This window comes from Crassostrea angulata, chromosome 4, assembly GCF_025612915.1.
Source record: "Crassostrea angulata isolate pt1a10 chromosome 4, ASM2561291v2, whole genome shotgun sequence".
NCBI lineage: Eukaryota > Metazoa > Mollusca > Bivalvia > Ostreida > Ostreidae > Magallana > Magallana angulata.
Genome location: NC_069114.1, coordinates 37,176,127 through 37,203,671, shown reverse-complemented (window position 1 = coordinate 37,203,671; position 27,545 = coordinate 37,176,127). Strand labels below are relative to the sequence as shown.

The 27,545-nt window shown below is 33.0% G+C and overlaps 1 protein-coding gene across 4 annotated transcripts; it reads left to right on the top strand.

Annotated features, from left to right (window-relative positions):
- LOC128181240 (ATP-binding cassette sub-family C member 5-like) lies at positions 1 to 26,549 on the top strand. Of its 4 annotated transcripts, XM_052849555.1 has the most exons (34): positions 3,821 to 3,925; positions 4,130 to 4,256; positions 5,212 to 5,286; positions 6,338 to 6,460; positions 7,039 to 7,152; positions 7,548 to 7,706; positions 7,831 to 7,978; positions 8,358 to 8,505; positions 8,630 to 8,715; positions 8,874 to 9,047; positions 9,310 to 9,372; positions 9,670 to 9,754; positions 11,220 to 11,368; positions 12,259 to 12,366; positions 13,798 to 13,942; positions 14,095 to 14,213; positions 14,484 to 14,555; positions 14,669 to 14,793; positions 14,890 to 14,962; positions 15,240 to 15,452; positions 16,600 to 16,750; positions 17,002 to 17,208; positions 17,332 to 17,519; positions 17,903 to 18,052; positions 18,354 to 18,483; positions 18,752 to 19,034; positions 21,826 to 22,006; positions 22,313 to 22,402; positions 22,886 to 23,075; positions 23,391 to 23,550; positions 23,878 to 23,956; positions 24,382 to 24,495; positions 24,902 to 25,066; positions 25,427 to 26,549. In XM_052849555.1, exons 4-34 carry the CDS (start codon positions 6,363 to 6,365, stop codon positions 25,517 to 25,519), a joined length of 4,260 nt encoding a protein of 1,419 aa, XP_052705515.1. In that variant the 5' UTR covers positions 3,821 to 3,925; positions 4,130 to 4,256; positions 5,212 to 5,286; positions 6,338 to 6,362; the 3' UTR covers positions 25,520 to 26,549. The 4 variants fall into 4 exon arrangements, with proteins under 4 accessions (XP_052705512.1, XP_052705516.1, XP_052705515.1 ...); XM_052849552.1 differs by lacking the exons at positions 3,821 to 3,925; positions 4,130 to 4,256 and adding an exon at positions 1 to 38; XM_052849556.1 differs by lacking the exons at positions 3,821 to 3,925; positions 4,130 to 4,256 and adding an exon at positions 3,415 to 3,806.
- Positions 26,550 to 27,545: the final 996 nt, after the last annotated feature.

Below are 27,545 nucleotides of genomic sequence, written 5' to 3'. Positions count from 1 at the left end.
GTGACATTCTAGAAGTTTCCGATGTCGAGTACGAGCAGGTAATATAGTTTTTATTTTCGATTTAATGTTTATTGCTTTGTTTGATTACTTTATGAATCAATCAAGGTTCGATTTATAACAAATTATAAAGCTGGTCATATTAGTACATATTTAAAAGCAGTGTTAGCCTCAACACTGAAGGTCAGAAGTTGGAACGGACGCATTGAACTTGGCCGGTATATAATGAGTGCCTGAAACAATGATGTGGCGATAATTTGGGATTTATGAAATATATTCAGTATTTATTTTTGTTGAATATAAGATAGTAAAACACTACGTCTGTCGTTTCATATTATGGTGAGAATCCTTTGATTTATTTATTTTATTGTGAAAGGGGACAGGGTTTGATATTCTTTTTTTTTTAGACAAATGTTGACACCACAAAGTGTCAAAAATTAGAACATATGCAGAGTAAAAACTAGGTTTTTGTATAATAAAGATAGGATTATCTTCCATTCCAAGGGTATGTATATACTCGTTGGAGAAGTTTAATGTACAGTACAAGGAGATTCTTTGCAATATTGGTCAATGATGTTGGTATGGTGAGTTTATGTAATTATCGCCATTGATTATGCATCAATAGTAGTAATTTTTTAAGTGAATGCATTGTCACATTAAAACATGCAGACTAGATTAAATTTTAATCATTTTTTCTGCAGATGGCATTCTAAATGCATAGATACACCTTCATAATTCTAACATTATCATCTAATAAAACTTTAACATGAGGAAAGGGTAGGATGGTAAAAAAAAAAGTACAGTGCATTTAAAGAGTTTGATACATCATACATATATGTGATAGTTGTCTAACAGTGAATTCCATAGCAGTATTTTTTTAAGAAATGTTACAAGAAATATCATAATGCACTTCTTGAATAAAACAGCTAGCTGCTGGGACATCCTTTGACACTAATATTCAGTTGCAATTTACCATTCAAGCCCATGGGCCATTTGTTCAATTGATATGATGTCAGTATCAAGATTTAATGTGTCAGAACATATGCCTGTAGGCATCAATGTTAAAAGCTTTTAAAGAGGATTGGTGGTCAACATAGTAACCATCAGATCTACCTAAAATTTGAATATATTAGTATTTTACCTTTAATTAAACTATTAATAACTATAAAAGAAAAATCCATAAAGTGATATTTAAAATTTTTAGGTATTTTCCTATATTTTTATAAAGAGCTCTCCTTCTGACATGTTCTTAAGGAGATCAATACAGTCTAAATTCTAAAAATAGCAATGACCACCAAGCCCTCTTTCTTTATAGAACCCTTATTTTAAGAATAAAAAAAATGATGAGAGCTATAGATATCTATTATAAAATTGTTGAGGATATGATAGATATATGCTTTTATATATAAAAAGTGTAACAAATGAATTTGATAAAATGAATTAGAAAGGACTATGTTTGGTATTGTCAAATATCTGCCCCCAATTTTAACCAATATTTAAATAGCATTGTATTAATTCAAATCATATGGAAGATTTCTATCACATTAATCTTGATATACATCATCATCATCCAAAAGCTGCTCATCTTTGACATCACAAAAATTGACACATTCTGTCAATTTTGCAAAAAAAATTAAAATATTGTCATTTTTCCTTTATATTTTGCCTTTGATAGTATAGAGCACAGGTCTGCTCAAGTGCGCTTTTTATATATGTTTTTGTTTTTATGATTTTGCACATTATAGTTAAAAATGGTACTTGAGCAAGCATGTGCTTAACTGATGTTTTCCAGTGGAAAAATGTCTGAAAACACCCATTTTTGCTCCAAAACATTAATTTACCAAAATAAGACAATCTTCCTGACATCATTAATACAGTATGATGTCCCAGGGGTGATCACATTTTACACACTTAAATATTCTAATATGATTTTAACTATCTTTTACCTTATTTTTTAAAGCTCTCTTAGAATGGAAGTTTGAATTTGGGGGTGAGAAATGCATAATATTGCACACAGTCCTTTATAAATAAATTGTAAAGACTTAATATGTTTTAAATATACTGTATGCGGTATACATTCCTTTTATGATTTATTTTGAAATAAACCTCTATAATTGCCATCAAGTCAATTAGGTATAAATAGAATGGCCTAAATTGCTGTATTCCTTCAGGTTATTTATACTACAAAGACATATGTCAAAGTAAATGAAATCATATTTGCTTTAATTTATTTATAGACATATAATCTAGATGTAAAATACTTTCTATTTTCATCATCGTTAACCCTCTGTCAGTCTTCTCTCACCTGAGCTATGGGAAGCAAGTCTGACTATGTTCATTCTTGGGTTTTTGAAACTTTATACCGACCCACAGATATATTATACTCATGTACTGTATGGGTTATTCATTTGTAACAGTGACTACAGGAAGCAGTGTTCAAATAGTGCAGTGAGAATCTTTTTTAAAATTAATATTAAATCCTATCAAAAGTGTCATCAATTTTTTAGTTTGTTTGATATACTTCTGGAGCAAGATGATAAATAAGAAAAACCACAATAAATCTTGATATAATTATTGGTATTGTCTGATTATCTCCTTAATTTTTTTTATTACATAAAATGTACTATGCATTTAATTTCCTTGTGATAGGAAGTTTCATTTGCATAAATTATGTGCACCAAGCCTGAAATTATGAATTATATATCCTGCAAATACAGAAGGTACAGGAATATGACTGTATATTTTGATATGCTGAGGCAAGTTCTATATTTTAACCAACTTATACATTGTAAAAAGTTTAAAAAGTGTATTTTTCTGAAATTTAATATGTAGTCTTTTTATGTACAAATATATCTACTGAAAATGTGCTGATGAAATTTTCATAATTGGACAGTTTTTTTTCATTTAATTATTTACATGATATCTCACAAGGACTTCTGCATAAGTTAATTAAGGAGGGGTAATTATTGAATCATCAAGTCCATCGGTTTATCATTCTGTCCATTTATCTATCCAGTTCTCCATCTGTCAGCCTTCCCCTCTTTGTTGTTTTAGTTCATAACTTTTGCAAAAGCAGAAGAATTCTCCCCAAATACTTGACACTTGTGTTGTCTTCTGCACTGAAGATGGTGTTAACGAGATAAGAAGGAGGTCACTGACCAGGGTCAAGGACAGGTCAACATCAAGATGCTAATTGTTCAGGAGGCTTGAAAGGGGTGGATGCTAGTTAAACTATTAATTGATCTTAGAAAATTTTAGATCTGCTTGGATCAAGTATTTTATGCAAATTTGAATCAAGAAAATGTATTTGAAAATTTTTAGATATTAAGAATCTAACCATTAAAATTTTAATAGATTTTAGAACACAGTAAATCATATTCATTGTATAATTGCCTTCAACAATTTGATTGGTTATTTTATACCATTCAAAAGATTGGCTCTCTTGATCACAGAAAATTTGTTCCAGAAATATATATTTGTATCTTGTTTAGTGAGTTTTGTTATAACTAATTGTAAAGGAAATGTGTAATTTATTATCTTGAATGTGTCCATTCAATGGCACACATATAGAGAATATTCCCAGTCCTTGTTTCCCCTCAAACTAGTTCTCTCAAGAAGACACTCTAGAAAACATGTTTTGAACAACAAAATTGATAACAGTTTGGTGCTTCTGGCTAGGAGATAAAAATTTCAGAGTTATCTCACATTGTTATGTATGAGGTTCTATAAGCTATAGCCAGTAGATGTTCTTTTTTGGGCACTGTATCATAAAGTGTTTATTGAATTCATATGTGATTATTAAGACCAGAGTAAGTACTTAATGATTTGAATGTGTAAATTTATAGGTGTTTGCTCTGACTGCAGCTAATATATCACCTGTTGAACCAATCCTTCTTTTGCTGGGTTTAAATTGAAGTGGATTATTCAGGTTATTCAAACTCAAGATTTCTTTTGACCCATGTAATGGTTCTAGAATTTTATCTAAAATTTTAAAAATGTCATGGTTTGAAAATTTTCTACTATTAATAGAGATGAAATATATATGACTATTTTAATCATGAGAAGATTTTCAATTTTTAATGGTACATATTTATTTTTAAAAATGAGTCATATTGTAATTATACATTTAAAGGTAATTGAGGAACTTCTATTGAGCAAGCACCAGGGTTACAATATTAATGCATTAGACAGTACACAGATTTAGATTTATGCATGCTGACAGTATTACGGTGTAGATGGACAGATATCCTTTCACAAAGGTAAAATAGCAAGGGCAATATCGAGTGCAGAAAGGTTATAATCCAATAATGCTAACTGGTGCAGATTAAGTTTCGAAAGAAAAAAATAAACAGTATTCATCTATTTGGGATGTGAATCAGACCATTATTAAAAATTCAGATAAAACATTTTTAGTGATAGGGTAAGTTTTCTCCTATAAAAGTCATAATGCTCGAGATCTACAATGTTTTAAATTTATGCATTAAATTTGTTTCAGGCTTGGGGTTAAATGCTAATCATCATCTAAATGCTTGCAATGCATTACTTTTAGATTATATACTCTTTGTACAAAAAATCTAGAGATAAATGTACATGTATCATGATTTAGGATGTGTGGATATGTAATTTACATGATTATATCACTGTAACCTAGCTATTGCATAAAAAGGAGTTCATTATAAGTTCAGAATATTTTAGAAAGCTGCATAAGGATTTGTAAGTTGATCATTATTGTGGAATAGAAATGCATGTTAGATGCCTGATCAAACTGAACTTGTAGTTACCATGATATTTGTGCATTTATGTAGAAAAAGCTAGGTTTCAGATTACCTATTATAATGTAAAATTGATCTATAGCTAAGCTGTACTACATGTATATATATATATACATATGTGTTTAACCCCCCCCCCCCCCCCCCCCGTTCTTCTGATTCTTTAGAGTGGTTCGTACATAATTCTTTATAGGCACGTAACATCAGGGTAGGCCACTTTTTATTGCAGCAAACATTTTTCTTAAATTTACATATTAAAAATTGCATAAAGATGGAGTTCCCCCCCCCCCCCCCCCCACTCTTCTGGGAGCACGTAAAAAAGTTGAAGGGAGAGGAAGGAAATTCAATATTAAAAATTAAAGGTTAAAAACGATGCTCAGTGCCTGATTCTAAAGGGTACACTAATTTATGAATGTTTCTTGATTAAATTTTCCTGTACCTACAGACTGATGTGCCATAAAGTTGGTGTGGGAACTCAAATGAAACCTACACCTGTCACACTATAGGAACAAATTCACAGGTAATTTCATGGTCAGTTGAGGAAAAATAGAGAGATTTTTTTTTTTTTTTGAGCTCTGCAATTTGTTTTGATGGGGAACCAAATGTTTTCTGTCTCGACACTTCTCTATAATCATATACCCTGACTTTCATGCACTGAAAAGGAATTCGGGTGAAGGTTATACCCACATATATATATACTGTTAATAGATATGTTAATAAACTGTATGCATTCATAGGATATACTTACAGGGTGTTCAGGAATACCTTCAGTAGGATCATTTTATTTACTTGGTCTTGTCCTCTTTTTTTGTGAGAAGTAGGAACTTAAACTACGAACTGGTTTGATTTGTGAATTGTAATTGTGTTTTATTCAGGGGTGGCCCACAGCTAAGAAATGTGTTTTCTTCTATTTTATGTTATAAACATGTGCTAAATGAAATAATGACTAAATTATATGTATCATTATGTTACATATTTGTTGTTAGGAAGCTATAGAGCCCAAAATGGGTCCCCTGCATGAAGAATTTTATGATATAATCCATCTTTGTAACACTAATAAGAATGAACAAATCTTATTATAATGTAGCATCAATGCATAACATTTATAAATGGAAATGCATTCTTCCTGGGGTTGGAAATAGATAAGCGCTAAAATTCTAGAATATATTTACATCCATTAAGTATGATTACTGATATTGGTGGTAATTAATTCACAGTTCCATAGAAACTACAGGACAGGACAGTTCTAAACTGTTTATCTGTTGGCCCATCTCGTTTTCTGTTAAATATGTTTTGAACTCTGAGATGTTTCAATTCCTGCTTTGTATTAATTATTCTCTCTCTCTCTCTCTCTCTCTCTCTCTCTCTCTCTCTCTCTCTCAGGTGTTTTGACATAAAAAATATTTTAACCTGTTTTGAAATTCATTGAAGTGATAATTTGGGTTGTTACACAAATAATTGAAATTAATGGAGATTTTAGCATTTCTCTCTGTCAACAGATGAGTGTTGGAATTTTGAATTGATGTCTATAACCAAACGTATAGATATGTTAGATGTGTCTCACTTTGTAGGCATATTAACGTAATTGATTAAACAATGTCCAAATCGGATGATCCATTGATATCGGAGGAAGATCCTATTGGAAATCATCAGGTTGATGATGAAGATGAAGAAGAGGAGGAAGATATTGAAGAGTAAGTGTTAATATTGAAGATTCCTTATTGAACTTGAAGAACAAATATTGGCATAACAGCATTTGAAAGTGGGTTTTGAATACATGTATTTAGTAGATATATTTTTTGGGTTGAGATTTATCAAAATTCATCATGCAATTATATCCTTTAAAAAGCAAACAGGATAGCAAGTTTCAATTTTTTTTTACAAATTGTTACTCTCACTGTTTTTGTAAATACTCAACAATTGAAGCCCATATTGGATCTTATGATTACAAGTGTGTCATGCTCTTAGCTTCCCACAGTGAATCAATATTTCAAGTGGTACACTTATATTACATGATTGATACATCTAGATATAGGGTACATGTATTTTTTCACCCGGTAGTTAAAACTTAAGAGTGAAATTTGAATGCTTGTACTTACTATGAAACATGATATGAATATATATATTGTGGGTCAACTGCGTCAGTTTATATCTATTTGTATTATTTATAAGAAAAATTATATTGTTACTTTCTGAAACACTGCATGGCTCTAGGTACAAATTATAAGAGATATTTACGTTTTGTTTTAAAAATTTATTTATATGATTTCAGGCTTATGGACATTGAGTGTCAAGCCACTTCAGGACTAGACCTGCGGTATTCCAGGCGGAAAGGCAAATACAAGTCAGCCATGAAGTCCCTTTTACCTATCCGATTCACAAAAACGTGAGACACTGTCAAGTTCAATAAAATACAGTAACTACGAACATCTCTTACAATTAAAGTATGCTAACAGCAAAGTCAGTTCATTCCCCGAATCTTGAAATTGTCTAGAAAAAAGTTATTGGAGATATTGTATTTTGGTTATGATAAATCATCTCTCATTCCTTGGGCTTCCCTAGGACTGTGTTTTACTGTAATTAGATTTGAGAAAAAGAGCTAGGTCAGAATGATATATTCTGAGTTACAGCATACAAGTATATTTTAAAAATGAATTAGATTAACAAAAATAACATTTGATATGATCAAATTATAACACCCTAAACCAAAAATAAATTACCATGTATGTGAAGATTTGAACTTTCAACATTTTTAACTGACACTTTGGTTTCTATCTACAGCCCCAAAGATGAGCTGCCAGAAGCTACTGCTGGCTTTTTTTCTCTGATGACCTATGCATGGCTGACACCAATTATGTGGAAAATCAATCGAAAAGGCACCGACTTCCTCCAACATATGAGATGTCCCGATGTCAACCGAGCAGAGATCAATGCAGAAAGGTTAGAGGGCATTGTTGATAATGTTTGTTATACTGTAAATATTGCTTGCAAGTTGCAACTTTAAGATTCTGCATACATGTGCGGTAGATTTAATGATTTCATCCGAGCTGTTCTATATTTGTAGGCTTGATCGAATATGGAAGGAAGAGTTAAAGGCCAATGGTCCAGAAAAAGCCTCATTTGCCAGAACTCTATGGAAGGCGAGCAGAACCCGCGTCATTATTGGAGGGTTGACCTTCATCATATCCATGTCCTTCAGCTTTGCTGCTCCGGTATGGGTCTACTCTTATCAAAATCATTAATGAAGAAAAGGACATGTAACTACAACATCATGTATTTCAGACTCCTAACCCCTCCCCCTCCCTGTCCCTCTCCACCACTCCCCATGAACTAGCACCCCTGCCATCAAACTTTCAGGAAGTGGGATATGTTGAAATTACTCATTTTGTTCTTGTTTCTTTGTCAATCCCTATAGCCCCACTCTTAGTTGTTAATTTCATTTTCTTATACCTGGGTAACCATATTGGCAGGTACAGTAGTACTGATGCTGAATATCATTCAGTTATCCTATCGCTATCCTATCTTTAAGAAAGTTGTGCAACTCACTATATCTGATGTCCTGTAAATTATATAACTCTCAATTTTTTTCAGGCATTTGTGTTAAGAAAAATCTTGGATGATCTATCAGCTGGAAATGACAACATCACCTTGGCCATTGCGTTGGTTATTATAATGGCTGCCATGGAATTTTGTAGGTCCATGTTCTTTGCACTTGGTTGGGTGACAAATTATACCACAGGTATGCTCATATACATGTACATATATAAGACTTCTTATGAGTAGATTTTGAATGCATTGACAGATTTTTGAGTCATCATTTGGGACTTTTTATACAATATTTTACCAATGTATATTTTCTGTAGGTTTGCGTATGAGAGGGGCTGTACTTAGCATGCTTTATAGCAAAATTTTACGACTTCGTGGCTTGAAAGACAAGACTGTTGGAGAGGTAGGCTTTTTCATTTAATTATTCATAATAAATAACTTAAAATCATATTAATACTTGTAATCAAATATTAAAGAGTCAGAGAATAAAATCAATGCCTTACAAATTTACACTAATCATGTTTTGCCATGAATTTCATTTACGTCTGGATATTTTTGTAGCTTGTGAACATATGTAGCAATGACGGACAGCGGCTGTACGATGCCTTTGCCATTGGTCCTCTTCTGATTGGTGGACCAGTTATCCTAATGTACGGAATAATCTACACAGCATTTCTGATTGGTCCATGGGCCCTTGTAGGCAGTGCCACTTACCTCTCGTTTTATCCATTTATGGTGAATATATCATTTTTTTAAATCAGGGTGACAATTCCACTAAAGTAATAATTCTCCTAGCAAATGAGTCCATACTCAATGCTGTAGGCCTAAAATAAGGTGCCAAAAATGGAAGAAAGAAAAGTATTCATTTCTATTTACTGGTATATGGAACAACAATTGACTAAGTTAGGTTTGATTGGCTATTCTTTTGCATAAGACCTGAACAGTCTCACTTTGCATGTCAATGCATGGATTTGAATATGTGAAATTTGTGTTCCAGGCTTTCATCAGCAAAATCACAGCTCATTTCAGAAGGAAAGGGATAGTCATCACAGATAAAAGGGTAACCTAAGCATTCACAGCTCTCACTCTTCAATTCAAAGATATTTGTTAAAAGTTTAACACCTCTATCTTGACCTGTGATATCTCTAATAACATGGCAGTGATTTAAACTGTTTTCTTCTTGTATTTTAACCATTTTATCATTGAACTTCGAGGTTTTTTTTCTTCAAAACACACCTTTTTCACTCTATGCACAGATGTAAGGACTATTTATTTCATTATGGTTGGATAGAATATCTTGTCAGTGAGTGTACTTAATGCTGTGTAATTTATTTTTAAGCGCTTGTTTTCCTTGCAGGTGAGAATGATGACAGAACTGTTGAACTGTATCAAGCTGATCAAGATGTACGCTTGGGAGAAATCTTTTGCCAGAACTATTGCAGGTTTGCATTATAAAAATAATGCCATCTAAATAACAGAGATGGTTTTACAAGGATCATTTTCTAAAAACTGGATCTAGTCTAGACAGTGTTCATACCCTAGCCTCTTCAAGGAGACTGGATGATCAACAAAGAACAAGTGCACTTAAGCTATAGAGAATGGGCCCTTTTTCAGTGCCGTTTATATGTAGAAAATATCATCAAATTGCTTTTTTCTCATCATAGTTAAGCACTCATGGATACTTCTGATTTATATGCACGCTTAAATTTACCAAAATTAGAATACAATTAAAAAAATTGAGGATTTTTAAATGCCTATAAATAATCTAAATCCGGAAAAATCGAACCGAACCTACTTGAATTGTGTCTATTTAAATCAGAGGGAGGAGACATTTAAATCAACATTGCTCTGTTGGTGGATCGATTGGCGCGTTTGCTGAATTATACTTTATGCATTATTTTACGTCTGAAAAAAAAATCGAATGAAGCTTTGAAGTCGCATATTACCATAGTGACAAACAAATATTCCTGACCATACAAAGATGAAGGAAAGCGATCTAAAACGTGTCAATGTTTTACAGTGAGCACATTTGACAAACGTTTACCTGGATAGAAACCACGTGATTGTTTGAAATAATTTATTCCATGCGTGAGTTCAAACATGGGTCAGGCAGGTAATAGATTTCGCTTGCTATAGGAAAAACCTTGAAATTTTCATACGTTTTTCATTTTTTAGGTACCAGCCTAACCGAGTACAATCTTCTTACTTTCACAGGAGTTTACTAAATGTATAATGCGTATATTGTCTTTTCCACAAGTTTGTACTCGGTTAGGCTGACAGTAAACAAAGGCTTTAAAATGAATGCCTGTCCTCGATTTACTATACAAAATCACGAATGTCTGCTGACCCCTACTATGTTTTAAAGCTTCGTGCTTTTCATAAACAATAATTTCAGCGCTAAAACTTGTTAATTCTTATGGAATAGATATCAATAGATAATGTTAAGGAAAAAAATATGCTTAATTTGATTCTTCATTTTTTCACTTTTCACCGGGGCCCATAAGTGCACTCGTCCTTTCCCATCATTCTTCCTTTAATTCTAGATATGGTTTGTTTTAGCCACAGCAATTATTCAGTAAAGAAAAACTCCAATTGTTCGAGCTTTAGAATTTGAATATTATCCTACATCTTCAAACAGAGCTTTTCTTACTGAGATGATAACAGTCTTAAAAAAAAGGGTACAACCATCCAGCTCCCATAAAGGAATATATCTGCAGTCAAACTTCATTGTCTTGAACCAGATGGGAGTGTTTTAAACCTTTGAGATATTCGAGTATTCAAGATATTAAGGGTTAAATAGTTAAAAAAATATAAGTGGTTAGGACTTACAAATCACTTCGACATATCCATTGCTTTCAAGATATCAGTGTTTGAGACATTGGAGTTAAACTGTATGTTGTTTTATAGGGATAAGAAGTCAGGAGAGGAAGGTTCTGGAGAAGGCTGCCTACATCAACAGCATCAGTACCTCGGTGGCCCCCATGGTCCCTGTCATGGCCTCCGTGTTTGTGATCGTTGCCCACGTAATGACCGGGAACCCCCTCAATGCAGCACAGGTACTCTCGACAAGGGCATTACCTCTGTATGACAAACTCTTTGTTAGTTATTACTTATAAGAAAATAAGAGAAATTTAAGAAAAATATAACACTTTAATACTGTATTGACTAAAGATGTAGATACATGTATATGTTTTACATCCATATCCAAGGACTTAAGTAAAGAGTATAAGTCAATCATACAAAGTTTTTGGAAACAATTATGAAAGAATATTGAGTTGATTTTCAGTAGAAATCTGACAAATCACAATTTTTACAGTCAATAAAATTTAAAATTCTCTAATTACTTTAGTTTTTTAATAATTCTGTTTATCATTATCATATACATGAATGTTAACCAAGATAGTCTAAGAAATTTCAACAGAGACTTAGAAAATACATTTGAATTTTGAAATCTTGACCATCAATATCTATATAACTACCATTTACATAACAAAACAGTTTAAAAGTCTTTGTATGTTTTTATTCACATATTTACCTTCAATATGTGAATTCCTTGGATATCTCATAGTTTGTTATCAGCTCTTTTAGATAATAAACCATAGTTTGATTTAGACAAAAATAAAAAATGGCCAATATTACCAGGTTCCAAATGTCAATATTTCCTATAATATACTGTAAACGTATTACATTTGGCTGTGAAATCTTTTTGGCTTTTTTTGCAGAAAGACCCTTATACTAAATCAAGTACATTGCTAAATGCCATTTATGTATTAGAATAGGCACATTCAGAAATACACTTGTTCAAATCCAAACTAACTTGTTGGAAAATCATTTTCCACCCAATATCTTGCACGCTAAATTATATGTTTACAGTAAGTAGTATATCTCCCTTCAATTATAAGGTAATCTTGTTGATTGTATACATCATTGAGATCTGTGATTTCAGGCCTTTACAATGATAGCGGTGTTTAACGCTATGAGATTTTCGCTGGGAGTCATTCCTTACGCAGTGAAAGCTCTGGCTGATGTGTATGTGTCCACACAAAGGTGCAAGGTAAAACAGGAACAATAACTCTGACCAGGATCTTCTTTTTTTATAGGTGCCGAGGCATGTGACAAATAACTTCACTCACCAAACCATTCTTTGGCACAAAAATGATTCACTTCAGCAAAATTGATCAAAGCTATGCACTGCCTTTTTTTGGGGGGGGGGGGGGGCTTATAATATTTTTTTTAATGACATGCTTTGTGCTGATGCTTATAAAAATTGCAAAGAATATGGTGTTGTGTTAGAGAGTTGCATACCTTGGCAGTCATAGGGGGCGTTGGCAGACAAAGGAAAGCACACATGGCAGATATCCTTAAAAAAATATGTGTTTCATAGATAGACCATTGTCACAGTCCTCTTGTTTTTATTTCCAGGCATTTGTTCTGGTATCTATTAACAACAAATTAAAACCAGTCTTGAACCACACGGCTCGCATAGTCAGACATTTGTCTGAAGTGAAAGTTTGTTCTGAGAGGGTTAAGGTACATTCCACATTCATTCACATTTTCATATTTTCACATTGGTTTTGTTAGTTTCATTGAAAGGAGCAAATCCTTTGATACAGCATTAGTCACTGTAGTGGTGTGTGGTGCTTCCTTCCTATATTTGTGAACGTGTACATTGTATATGTAGATTGAATTTGAACATAAAGTATTGAAAATATTGAATTTTTATGTTAAACTAGTATTTTTTCAGAGCTGCAAAATTATAGAAAAAATAATTATACATTTGTATTGATGCATAATACATTGTTAATACACAGATGTTTATAAAAGAAGAAAAGAAAAGAAACTTTTTTGCTCACTGATCAAGTTTCTTTAGGTTTTGTCTATTGCTTGCCAGTGCTTCATAAGTTTTTTTTATACTTGTTTATATCCTATAGATTTTAAATTATTATGTCTTATTATATCTGGGTATTCTAATCATACTCTATCTATAAACATACATATTGATATACTTGTAACAAATTTTTCTCTGAACCAGTGTTGTTTCTATGCAGAGAAATCAAGATGTCTGCCAACATCTTCTGCTTGAATCTGCTTAATTAATATTGATTATTATTAACATTCAGAAAGCTGATACTGTAATACAGTGGAACTTCTCATTCATTAACATGTTTGCACTGAAAAGTATTATTGCATTTCACTGGCTTTGATTTAAAAAGGAATGGGACACTTCAAAATATGAAATATGAATCACGTACATTATATGTAGGATGTGAATCAACATTTTTATTTTGTCAATATATATCATATTTGGCCATAAATGCATTTTAAAATATTTTATCAATGCAAAAATCATTAATTTGTAATAGTTGAGTATTGTTGCTCAGGTGAGCAGTGTGGCCCATGGACATTCTGTGTTTTTTTTTTTAATCTTATGATTTGTATTTCACTTAGTCACATATACTTATTGTTTGGTATTGTTTTATGACAGAGTCTGTTAATGATGGAGGAGATACAACCCCACACATCACAGATCAACAACCCCAAGTATGCAGTGGTCATCAAGAAAGCATGCTTTGCTTGGGATCAGGATCTGCTGATACAGAATATAGGGCTGCTGGATGTCCAGATTACAGGTATTGCACCCAGGGATTCTGACAATGGCTTCAAGTCATCTTTACCGAATCTCACCAATGCATGTATCATAGCATTATACAGATGATTATTTTGCTGAAATATATTAACATTTGCAAATCTGCAATTTTTTTTTGGCCATAATTTTTTCCAGTTGCAAATGGAAAAACCAGTGGTAAGGATGAGGAAAAAGAAAAACTGAACCAGAGTTCGGATGAGAAAGAGTCGTTGGCTCCCCCTGTACTACTAGACATTGATTTGGTGCTGGAAAAGGTCGGTAAACATGTTCTTTCCTATGGACATTCTTAGATTAATTTTATGGTTACAGTAATATGATGATGGTCAGCAATAGTCCTTAGGATGGTGGAAGTATATACACGCATTTTATGAACAAATATATTTAAAAGCAAATTTTTGTTTTTGATATTTTCCAAATAGGATTTTTAATGATAATGATAATGATGATGATAGGATTTTTGATGATGATGATGATGATGATGATGATGATGATGATGACACTCTGATGATGATGATGTTTTGTAGGGGAAGCTGTTAGGAGTGTGTGGCAGTGTGGGATCAGGGAAAAGCTCTCTTATATCAGCCATCCTAGGAAGGGTAAGTGGTGAAAGAAGGATTTTGGCAGTATTTAGAAACCATCTGAATTAATTTCTCAACGATTATTGTTATACATTTTATTTAAAGCAATCCTTTCTTTTGACACATTTCAGATGATAAAGACCTCTGGTAAGGTAGCAGTCAGTGGAAGCATTGCCTATGTCTCACAACAACCTTGGATTCTCAATGCCACCATCAGGGAAAACATCCTCTTTGGAGAGATGTACAATGAGGACAGGTTTGTGCAGTCTCAAAATGTCAGTACGGTGTCAATGTCAATTTATGGATAATCTCATTTGCAATATTTTTATAAATATCTATGTTACTGTAACAGGTACAATGCAGCCATTGATGCTTGCTGTCTTCGAGATGATATGGAGACGTTTGTTTCAGGAGATGAAACAGAGGTAATGATTTTGTTATCTTTTACCAAATAATGCAGGGTCCTAAGAACAATAGTAGAGATTTGTCCCAAACTTTCTTTAAGAGACCATGCCAGAATTGCCAATTTGTCCATCTAAAATGTAACAAAAAACCCGCTTATCCCAAAGCCTTTTAAGAAGTGTTAGAAAATTGCATGTTATTTCATGCTTGCTGCAATGGCATATGTAAATCAGGCCAGGCTTTACTGATTAAGCTTTTCTATCAGAGATGTACTTTTGCATGGTATACGTTTTCATTCAGGTTGGGGAGCGGGGCATAAATTTGAGCGGAGGGCAGAAGCAGAGATTGGCCCTGGCCCGGGCCCTGTACGCTGATAAGGACATCTATCTGATGGATGACCCTCTCTCCGCGGTGGATATCCATGTCGGGAGACATATCTTCACTGAATGCCTTATCAAAGGGCTCAAAGACAAACCCAACAAAACGATTCTTTTTGTCACCCACCAACTTCAGGTAATGAGAGATTACATGCAACTGAACTTGGTATTGATTCTTATATATAGGAGCCATATAGTGATTATCGGTAGTCTGTCTCTCCATCTTATTTCGCTTCTCCAAGTTTTTTTTTCCAGTCTCCTGAAACCAATCAGTCTCAAACTTTATTCATAGAGCCTATCACAAGTGCTTGAGGATCGACCCCACCCCATCCCAGTTAAATGATGCAATAGGCACGCAATAGGGACAATCCATATCAAAGTTGCATCAGTTCTTAACACTCATCTTGTTGGTGAAAATTGTCCCAATTCCTGCCAATTCACCCATCAAATGTACTATTTATTTGGAAATGACAGATGATTAGTGAAAGGAATAATTAAGCTGTGACATAAAGTCACCATTTTCACTGGTTGCCTTAGTTTAATAGGACATCTAAACAAAATTGTTCCCTGGCACTGCCTCTCGTTTGCATATGAATTTAACAACCTTGTTGTATTATATATATAGATGAGTACCATTTTTATATAAGGTTTGTTTGAAGCAATATTTGGACTGAGTGTTTAAATTAGATCAAAAATTTATCATAAACTGATGATTTTTAAAAAAAGGAGTAAAGACCTTATACATGGGATAGGTGAAGTAGAGTGGGGATAGGTCCTATCCTTAAGCACCTGTGGAGCAAGTGGAGGAGGTCATGGGAAAAAGATATCTCTTTTTAAAATCATTTTTAAAGGTTATTTTCTCTCCTTTGGACAATGGCTCATGAGTACTCTCAGGTAAAGAGTGTGCTGTGATCTTAAACCATGTTTTCATGTCAGAGGTCAAAGTCATAGCAAATCTTTGTGTAAGTTGTTTTTTCTCTCCTTTTTGCCATAGTTCAAACTTTATCCTTAGAGTGCTCATGGGTAAATGATGTGCTGTGACTTTGAACTAAATTTTCGGTCAGAGGTTAAGGTCATTTTAGAAAATACATGTTGTATGCATATTTTTTCTTTTAACAAGTCTCTCATCTGAATGTCCTTATTAATAGTTAGATTATTTGTTTTAAATTTTAATGCTTCATATAAAGCATGCAAGCAAAAGCATTTATTTCAATGTTTAATGGCAATATAAAATTTGGAGGAAAGTTTCAATCTTTTATCGTATTATTCTTATAATTTTTCAGTACCTAAGTTCTTGTGATGGAATCATCGTCATTAAAGATGGAATGATCACGGAGAGAGGGAAGCATGAGGAGCTGATGCAGCAGGACGGGGAATACTCCAGTCTCATTAACACGTACTACACTCAGGAGGAGGCAGAGGAAATCACAGACGGTAAGTTGGAAAATTAAATACGAACACATCTCATTTTATTTAAGTCTGTAGACATGTATAGTGAACAATGGTGATTTTTATACCTAACTATCTGTTTATTTTTGTTTATATGTCTATCAAAAGAAATAAACAAAATTTAAGATATTTCTTTATTTTTAGGTCCTAGCTAAAATTATTGTGTTTATAACTTTCATATCTTTATTAAAAACACTTTTCATTTTTCTCAAAATTAATGAGTATTTCTCTACTAGACCCAATATCACCTATCAGTCTAAAGGAGAAGCCAGTATTTCCCCATAACAACAGCAACAACAACAGGAACAGGACGTTGTCCGTCCGATCGGAACTGTCCCAGAGTCCTGGCTCACATACAGGTGTGCTGGATGGAGGGCAGGTGCATCCAGGTCTGGACAAACAGCTGTCTGTGACCAGTGCCACCCAAGAGGAAAAAACCAACAGTAAATTTATATAAATACTGTATAGAATTGATTAGTCTTAAACTTTACATGTTCTCCACACAAAAATGAAATAAATTTTGTTTCCGGCAGACATTACTGTTACATCTGACTTTTGTATTCCAGAGGGTCGACTGATTGTAGCAGAGGAAACGAGTACAGGCAAAGTCAATTTCAGAACATATGGAAATTACATGCAAGCAGCAGGGGGTTTCTTCATATCTGGCTTTGTCTTGCTTGTGTACATTCTCAGCATTGGAGTGTCCACTGGGACAAGCTGGTGGCTGTCTTATTGGTTACAACAAGGGGGCGGGGTAAGTATTCATATTTGATTGGTTACAATAAGAGGGTAAGGTTGGTTATCACATTCTACTGGCTACAACAAGTGGGGGAGGGGGGATAGTTATGATACTCTACTTGTGGGGTGATTATTCATCTTCTATTGGCTACAGCAAGGGGGTAAGTATTTATATTCATGGGGCAGATGAGTAAGCGCCTGTAAGTTACAGCAAAGGGTCATTTTTTTAAATTATGTTTCACCGTTACTCATGAATACATGACATGAAGACTTTACAGATTAATGAAGAAGATTTTGAATCCAATAATATATTATTAAGCATTGTTTGATAGGGGAAGATCGAATGTTACATCTATGAATATCTTATTTATATTATTTTATATTTATTTATATTTTTAGAATACCACGATTGACATGGGCAACAATATAACCATCATGAGTAAAGATATACGTGACAACCCAGAATTGGACTTTTATGCCTTGATTTATGGGATGGGTATAATAGTCATGGTCGTATTAACCCTACTCAGGGCCTTTTTCTTCATGAAGGTATGATAAAATTGGGCTTTTAACCCTTGTTTCAGAAGAATATATTTTCTTTGATTTGCCTTAATTAATGAATATAATGGAAATTTGAAATTAGATCTTTGACCTTGTGTGGTCTTTTTGACCTGCTCTAAATAAGGTCATAAAACTACCGGTAATGAAATTGGATGTTTTGTTTCACTGAAGCTGTAGTTTTGGGAAAGATCAGATTTCTGCTGTTTGCTTAAAAGTCAAACCTTGAATGCTAATATCAAAATTTGAAAATGAGTGCATCAAAGACTAAATTTACTTGTTCATACACCAGGTCACACTGCATGCATCTAGCAAACTTCATGACAAAAACTTCCTCAAAATTCTGAGATGTCCCATGAAGTTTTTTGATTCAACTCCAATTGGAAGAATAGTAAATCGATTTTCCTATGACATGGATGAAAGTGAGTAAAATTTTTAATTTTAGTTGTATTTTAATACATGTATGAATTTAGACAATAGATAGTTTACACTCTCCTTGCTAATTTACTTTACATTTGTATGTAAATTTAATGCAGAAACACAAAGTGTAGAAGAAAAAGGTTCATGGTTAAATATATTTTTAAAAAAGGATAATTAATTAATATATAATATATCATACAACATTTCAAACTTAATTTAGGATTTTATTTGTTGTTATTGGGTGACTTATCCTTTTTTTTTTTTTTTCAGTTGATGTGAGGTTACCAGGAAGTGCCGAAGTGTTTCTAATGAATATTCTGATGATTATATTTTCTCTCATAAGCATTGTGTATGTTTCCCCGTATTTTCTGATCGCCCTCGTGCCGCTGGCAATAGTGTTTTTCCTGTTGAACATAGTGTTTACCTCCAGTGTACGCGAGTTAAAGCGATTGGATGCAAAAACTCGATCTCCTTTAATCAGCCATATTACTGCCACAGTTCAAGGCATCAGTACTATCCATGCTTTTGGCAAGTCAACAGAATTCATGGACAGGTAGGTTCATTGATAATTACATTTTATGTTATCATGTACAGAACTTTTGACAGTTTTTAAATTGTTTTTTAGCGATAGCAGTGTTAATACATTTACATATATTTTTATGGCATCTTACATGTATAAAATTCAGAATAATGAAAAATTCATTGATTTATACATGTACTGTATACAGAGTTATTTTCACCCAGTGTTTTTTTTGCCCTACTACACACTACCACTTGAATTTGCCCTGACACATTGAGACCAGTTTTATTAGTTCATTAGGGCTGTGCTTTGAGTGAGCCCTATGGTAATCAGTCTGTCCGTCCGAGAACACTTGTCTGGAGCAGATTTTCTCTCCCAATTGCCCAATCTGTCTCATACTTCATCCACTGAGTGCCTTTGGATAAGGGTGTGCAGTGACTTTGAACCATGTTTCTAAGTAAAAGGTTAAGGTAATAGCAGAATAATATATAAAATTCTTGTCCGGGACATATCTTCTCTCCCCTTGGTCCAGTCTAGCTCTTACTTCACTCACAGAGTGTCTATGGTCAAAGGGTGTGCAGTGACTTTCAAATGTAACGGTAGTTTGTTCATCAAGGGTCAAGGTCATATCGGACCACATAAAAATCCATTTTTAGAGCATATATACTCTACACTTAGCCCTATTTGGCTCATATTTCATATAAACAGAACTTTTGAATAAATGGTGTGTAGTGACCTTGAACCAATTTTCAAGGTCAAATGAGAAGGTCATAGCAGAATTATATGAAAAATCCTTGTCCAGAGCATAAATTTTCTCCCTTTGCGCCAGTCTGGCTCATACTTCACCCAGTTCAGTGATCTTGAATGATGTTTGTAGGTCGAGTGTCAAGGTCATATCAGACCATGCAAAAATTCTTTTTGAGAGCTCCACATAGCCTTATTTGGTTAATACTTTACTTAATCAGAGCTGTTTAATTAATGATGTGCATTGACCTTGAACCAAGTCAATGTGAAGGTCATAGTGGATCTCTTTATTATTAGTTTTGGACCATATATTATTTCCCATATGCTTGATCTTGCTTAGATTGAACAAAAACGCCTGTATGTAAGGGGTAATGAGATTGAAATAGAAGTTCTATGCCTGCTGGAAAGTTTTAGGCCAAGTCAAAGCAAACTTCTCTGAAAATCTTAATCCTATTGTCCATTATTAAGCAGGGCCCTTTGAGATGATCACCATCTCAATGTTGTCTAGTTAAAAATTGTTTTTAATCAACTCGGACTTAAATTTGCTTTGACTAAGAGAGCGAAAGGGGCGAAATTAAGGTAGAATGCTACACCAAAATTGTATTTTATGGATCGTTAGAGTATCATTTCTGAAGCACAACTGCGTTGTTCAAAGAAGGATATATGCCCTTAATTTTTTATACGATTTTTTGGGGGGGTATTTTTAAGAAAAAGTAGAAAATCTATTTTGGTTGCAAGTAGTGCATTGTAAAGTTTAAAATTTGATATGAATAAATGCATAATCCAAATATTTAATAAACCATGACAAGATATGTCAATAAGATGTTTTAAATTTTTTAATGAAAATTTTTTATGTAAATAAAAATATATCTTTTATTCATATTTTTCACACCTATGGATAAAATCTTTTAAATAGACATGTCTTGTAGAAAAGAAATATAAGGCAATCACTTTTTAAAAAGAAATTGAACCAAATTGACGAAATTTTAGAAATATTGCTAATTTTCAAAATTTGGCCGATCCCGATTAGAAACAAACTGATCCCGATCGAAATTGCAAAAAATTGAAAATCAACAATTTTTCTTTACATGCAGACAAGAAATCAGTTGAATTAGTAGTTGTTCTCCTAAATTTCAAACCATATTACAACCAAACATCCTAGTTTTTAGGTGAATTTGTTATATACTTAAATTTTCTGTCATTCAAGTTGGGATCAGTTTAATTTCAATCGGATGTGGTTCATTTTGAAAATTTGCACTATCTCTAAAATTTCGCCAATTTGATTCAATTTCTTTTAAAAAATTGATTGCCTTATATTTCCTTTCCAGAGAACACATTTCTTTAGAAAATTTTATCCATAGGTTTGAAAAATATTATCAAAAAAAGTTTTTTATTTTCATAAATTTTTTTTTTATTAAAAAAATAAAACGTCTATTTGACACTACTGGACAAAATTTATTAGATATTTATATTATAAATTTATTCACATCAAATTTTAAACTCTACAGTGCGTTACTTGCAACCAAAATAGATTTTCTACTTTTTCGGAAAAAAATACAAAAAAATTCATATAAAATTTTTTAGGCCTATACACATAATACTTCTATGAACAACATAATCTTGCTACAGAAATGATTCTCTAACGATCTATAAAATAAAATTTTGGTGTAGCATTCCACTATAAAACAGAGGTGAATATTTTCCTGTGTACAGTAATATCCAAAAACAAGAATTCTGTAATTAATGATTCTATCTTAGCATGCAGCTGTCAAATTGGTTTATACTGGTAGCTTTATCATATTTATTTCATGGAGGTACTGGTTAATGTGATATGTTGAATCACTTGATAAAAAGAAACCATTACATGTATTTACATGTACAGTAAAACACGGTTATAGCAAACACGCTTATAATGAATTGACGCTTACAGTCTCTATTTCATATTGTGAACTTGATGGATATAACGAATTACGCTTATAATGAAGTTAACTTACCCGTCCCTGGGACTTCGTTATAAGCGTGTTTTACTGTACATGTAATGTTTTACAGTGAGTGTTATTTGTGTGGTTGTGTATTGTAGATTTCACCAGCTGCTAGACACCAACTCTCTCCCCTTCTTCCTGTTTTCGGCCTCCAATCGTTGGCTGGCTATCCGTCTGGATTTAATCTGTGTTATTGTGGTGGCTGTTACAGGATTACTGGTGATCCTCACTAACATTCCTACAGCGTTAGCGGGAATGGCATTGGCTTTTTCTGTACAGGTTAGTTGACCTTTAACATTGAAATTATCATAAATGAGAGGATGATTTTTATGCAGTACTCTCCACCTCAAGTTCACTCACTGAATACTGATTATAAAAAATTTCATTTTAATTTTCAGAGAAAATTTAATGTGTCAAACTGCATGTAGATTTATGAACTAAAACCAAGATAAAAGGTTGTCTTTAATTAATATGTTGTCTTTTATGTTGATTCTTATTGATAACTAATAATTCAACTTAATACTTTAAATATTTTACCTGTATGTGAATGAAATCTATGCTTTATCAATAATGTTATTACTTCAGATGACAGGGTTATTCCAGTTCACTGTCAGGATGGCCATTGATACGGAGGCCAGATTTACGTCGGTAGAAAGACTCGCCCAATACGAAAAGGTACAGCCTCTGATGTTGATTAACCAATGAGATGTCATGATTGAGTGCTATGGCTTTGCATAATCATGAGTATCTCATAGAATTTTACGTACTGTAAACCAAATTTGATTTTGATGTGAAAAATTCTACAAGGTTCCCCATCTCTGTCTCAGTATTTCTTGCTTTAAAACAGTCCTCTAATTTCTGTTGTATTTGCTTATCCATACTTACATTTGGTCACGAAAATTAGTCTAAGTCTACAATCAAGTTTACTGACAGTAAATTGCAAAATAAAGTTGTCCCAAATAAAAAAAATAGTTTTATACCCATTACACAAAATCAAAGAATTAAGTAAAGATTTGTTTTTTACAGAAAATTTTCTTGACAGTTATAGCTCTCAAATTTAAATAAGTTATGGTATCGATAAATACATGTACATGTATAGTGAAATCAAAAATAGTAGATAAGTGATCTGTTTTCTTCTGTACTACCATGTTGTGATAGGAAGCAGAGTCTGAGGGCCCAGAGGTGGACAAGAAGAATCAGCCCCCTGCAGACTGGCCCGACGAGGGCACGCTCATATTCAAACACGTGAAGCTTAGATACAGGGAGAATCTCCCCCTGGCTCTGAAGGGTGTGTCTTTTGATGTTCTGCCCAAGGAAAAGATCGGAATTGTGGGGAGATCCGGATCAGGTACCCTAATTTTGAATCTCACTACATGTAAACTACAGAATACTGATAGTTTACATGTAGCACAAATAGAGAATCATACTTTTTTATCATTTATGGCAAACTTATGAAGTGATACATGTATGTTTTGGTATCACATGCAGAATTAAGTTTGATTCATAGGTCTCTGGAAGGGATGATCTATTTATTGTTATATCATTAATAAGATTAAACATTACATTACTTTGTTGAACTTATTTGTAAATAAGTAGATGTATGTTTTACATTTACTGAAATTTTTTAAAGGAAATTACATGAATATTCACTGTTTTTTTCCAGGGAAGTCATCACTCGGCGTAGCCTTGTTTCGATTGGTGGAGCTGGAGTCTGGAACCATCAAGCTGGATGGGATTGACATCTCCACACTGGGTCTGCAGGACCTCAGGTCCAAGCTGTCCATCATTCCTCAGGACCCGGTCCTCTTCATAGGAACCATCAGGTCAGTCATTACACAGCATATGTAAAGGAAAATTAATCTAACATGAAGATTCTTTGACTAATCTGATTAGAACCAGTGTTTCACTTCAACAATTTTATGTCCCGATGTAAAGATCCACATAAAACTATTGCAGTGGATTGAGATCTTACTGTAATCTGATTGTAGTCCTTTAAGTAAATGTTTTGGAACTGATCTGTCTAGTGTATAGAAAACTTATTGGATAACAATAAGATTATGTTACATACATGTAAATGTACATACAGAGTTCATCCTGAGTGATTAACAGAAAATGTGTTCAGCTGTCTGATATATGAGATTCTATTGAAGGTATAACCTGGATCCCTTTGGGGAGTACAATGATGAGGCCCTGTGGTCAGCCCTGGAAAAGTGCCACATCAAAGAAACTGTAAGTCACTTTCAGTATGTAAACATGTACACAGTCAGGTGTTGTATCAAAGAAACTGGGAGTTACATGTGTCTGCTTTCAGGGGTTAAATACCGAAGCTTAATAATTTTACCGTAAAATGTAAATGTAAGAGATAATTATGCTTTTAAGAATTTCTAACGAGACATGATGCATGATGTTACAACTCACACATAACTGTTACAAACCTATTGTAAACATATTATATTTCATGTCTACGATATTTGGCGAAAATGATTTTTCAACAAGAGCATGGGTTTGTTTTAGTGCATTCATGAATGTACCTACTAGCCATATGTAATACGTTTATAGTAGTTCATAGTTCCTCAAGTTTATTCATTGAAGGTTTTTGATTCTCCTATACCTGTACCCCAGTAACGATTATTTGTTTCTCTAAATACATGTAGATTGCTTCCATGGAAAGTCAGCTGGACTCCCAGGTGATAGAGAACGGGGAGAATTTCTCCGTAGGAGAGAGACAACTCATGTGTTTGGCCAGAGCTCTGCTAAGACACAGCAAAGTATGTACACTACAAGCACAACATTCTTTACTACATGTATATTACCATAAGTTAACAAATTTAATTTCATTAAACATTCATGCAGTATTGCTTGTATTTGAACAACCAATGCCTTCAGTTCATGTACAGTATTTAAATTTTTTTCATTTTATCAACCTTAGCTTGTTTTTTTTAAAGATTAATTCAATGATATTAGATCTGAATTTGATCAATTCATGTTGATGTTGTCTTTGAAAGTGAATAACATTTAGTCTCCTCCATGAATAGCAATCTTAAATACATGTATGTGATTTGGTTCAATATTATCTTAGATGAATTCTTTGAAAATAAGTGAGTACCCCCATCATATGTTGTATGATATAAGTGATTGGCGAGTCAATGACTTAAGTGAATTGGTTGATTGTAGATTCTGATGCTTGATGAAGCCACTGCTGCAATCGACACAGAAACAGATGCGCTAGTGCAGACAACAATCAAGGAGGCTTTCTCAGACTGCACCATGCTAATCATAGCTCACAGACTGAATACAGTCTTATCTTGCAATCGTATCCTGGTCATGGAGGAGGGAAAGGTAACAATAGCATAGGGGAGAAATAGCTTGATACATGTACAATATTTACATTCCACAATAATTGTATGTAAAATGTTTTGAAAGCTACAGAATGAAATAAAACCATAACAAACAGAGTATCGCTTCTCAAACTTAAGATAAAATTATTGAGTTTTTATCTTGATGTCTCAAACATTGATTGCTGTTGAAGTGCAACACACAAGCGAAAATCATACTTCATGGTTTGAATAATTATTTTTCTTAAAAGATATAGTCTCATAGTTGCTATGATTTGTGCAACTTTTAATAATGTGCTACTCATTTAGTTACATGGAAGTAGCAATATAGAAATGTACTAAATGTGTAATCCTGATGTTACAGGTTGCTGAGTTTGATACACCTGGAAAACTCATGTCCAACTCCAATTCAAAGTTCAAGATGATGCTGGATGCCACAGAAAACCATACATTATGACCAAACTATAACATAGAACCTGTTAGCAAAATAATTTCTTAATTTTTTTATAAGATCATATTGTTTATAGGGCTTTGATGTCTTTTTGAATTACTGGAATGTAAGGCTGAGTATCGCTAACTGATACCCGAGACCAAGCTCAGTATTAGATGTACATGTAGTTGGATTTGTTTTCTGAGTTAGATCATTTCATTTCCAATTTTTTAGAATTACTTTTTCAATATACAGGCTGATCAATGTGGTTTTGAATCATTATCACTCGTGTATTTATATATGCAAAAGCTGTGAATATATTAAAAAAAAAATTGGGGGGGGGGGGGGCTAGAAAGCTTTTACAATTTTATCTTGCTCTTCTTCAGAATGGTAGTGGAATAGTTGAAAAGGTATCAATTTGAGTTTGAAGGTATAGGTGTATTAAGTTTAATTTGTGATGAGAGTTGTGGTCTTTCTACAGTCGAGAAGTATGCTATTTTTAAGGAATGCAAATGATATCCTATTTTTTTATCACATATAGTATGGGTATTTTTATTATACATGTATTTGAATGTGATTAATGAAGTTGTTATAATTTTGATGATATAACATATTTACTGTTACTAGTCTAATGAAAGAAATTCATTAATTTTTAAACTTGATGTCAACAGATGTATACATATACCTCTGATTCAAAAGCTCTGTATACATGTACACATAAAAAAAGTATGCATATTTTTTCTTAAATTTTTTATATAATTATATGAAAACTTTGTTTTGATGTGATTGGTTGTGACAAGATTTGACTGTATACTATTGTTTCTTTCCATTGTTATTACATGTATTTTCATAAATACAAATCTATTGTCAATTACTGGAACACCTTAATTGCAAAGCTTTGGTGCTTTTTAATATACATGTATATCAAAACCTCATCTGATCCGAAACCTCAATTTTGTTCAAAGAATTTTGTGTCATTTATTCTTAAATTTAATCTTTTTGACATACTATACAAGCTTAGCTAACACTATGAATTATGATACAAATGTAGCAATTAAGAAAAGGACTATGTGCGGTATGGTCAAATATCTGCCCCCGATTTCAACCAATTTTTAAATTGTATCGTATAAAAATAAAATCTTCACAAATCATTGTATAGAGAATTCCTATAGCTTTGATGTTGATTTTAGTCATCATTGCCCATTCGCTGTCAATCTATGACGTCACCTAAATGACCCAATTCCCGGAAATATGCAAACAAATGAAAATATTCTCATTTTTGCTCTATATTTTGCATTCGGAAGTATAGAGCGCAGGTCTGCTCAAGTGCGATTTTAACATATGTTTTTCTTCAGATAGTTATACACATTATACTAAAAAATGGTACTTGAGCAAGCCTGCGCTCGATGTTTCCTAGTCGAAAAACCATCGGAAAACACCCATATTTTGCCACAAATCATCAATTTATCAAAATAATGCAATCTTCATGACGTCATTTCTACATTATGACGTCACTGTGGTGATAACCTTTTTCACATTTATTTCCAACATGATTTTAACTATCTTTCACCTTATTTTTAAAGCTCTTTCTTAAACTTAGATTTGGGGGGCAAAAAATGCATAAAACCGCACTTAGTCCTTTGTAAAGTAATATATAATATTTATGTGTACATGATTATAATGTATGACAACCTATTAGTTTGACACAAAATTTTATCTCTCAAAAGTATCAGATTTCATCATAATTTATGATTTCTTTTATAATTTTTTCTAACTTGACTTATTGTTATATACATGTATGTTTTTTGTGTAGAAGGTACTATATTTTATACAGGCTATGAGGTTTTTAGATCTTCTCAGTTCAGTCAGTCAATGTATTGCTTTCTGCTTAGTTTCTTATGCAGTAGTCATAAACTTTTGAATATTTTCATCTTTTTCTCATAAACTAAATGTTCAATCTTGACCCTTTTCCACACTTTCCCCAACCATTTTTTTTTAATTGTCAAATAACCCCACATGAACTGATATTTCATCTGATCTAGTACATGTTGCT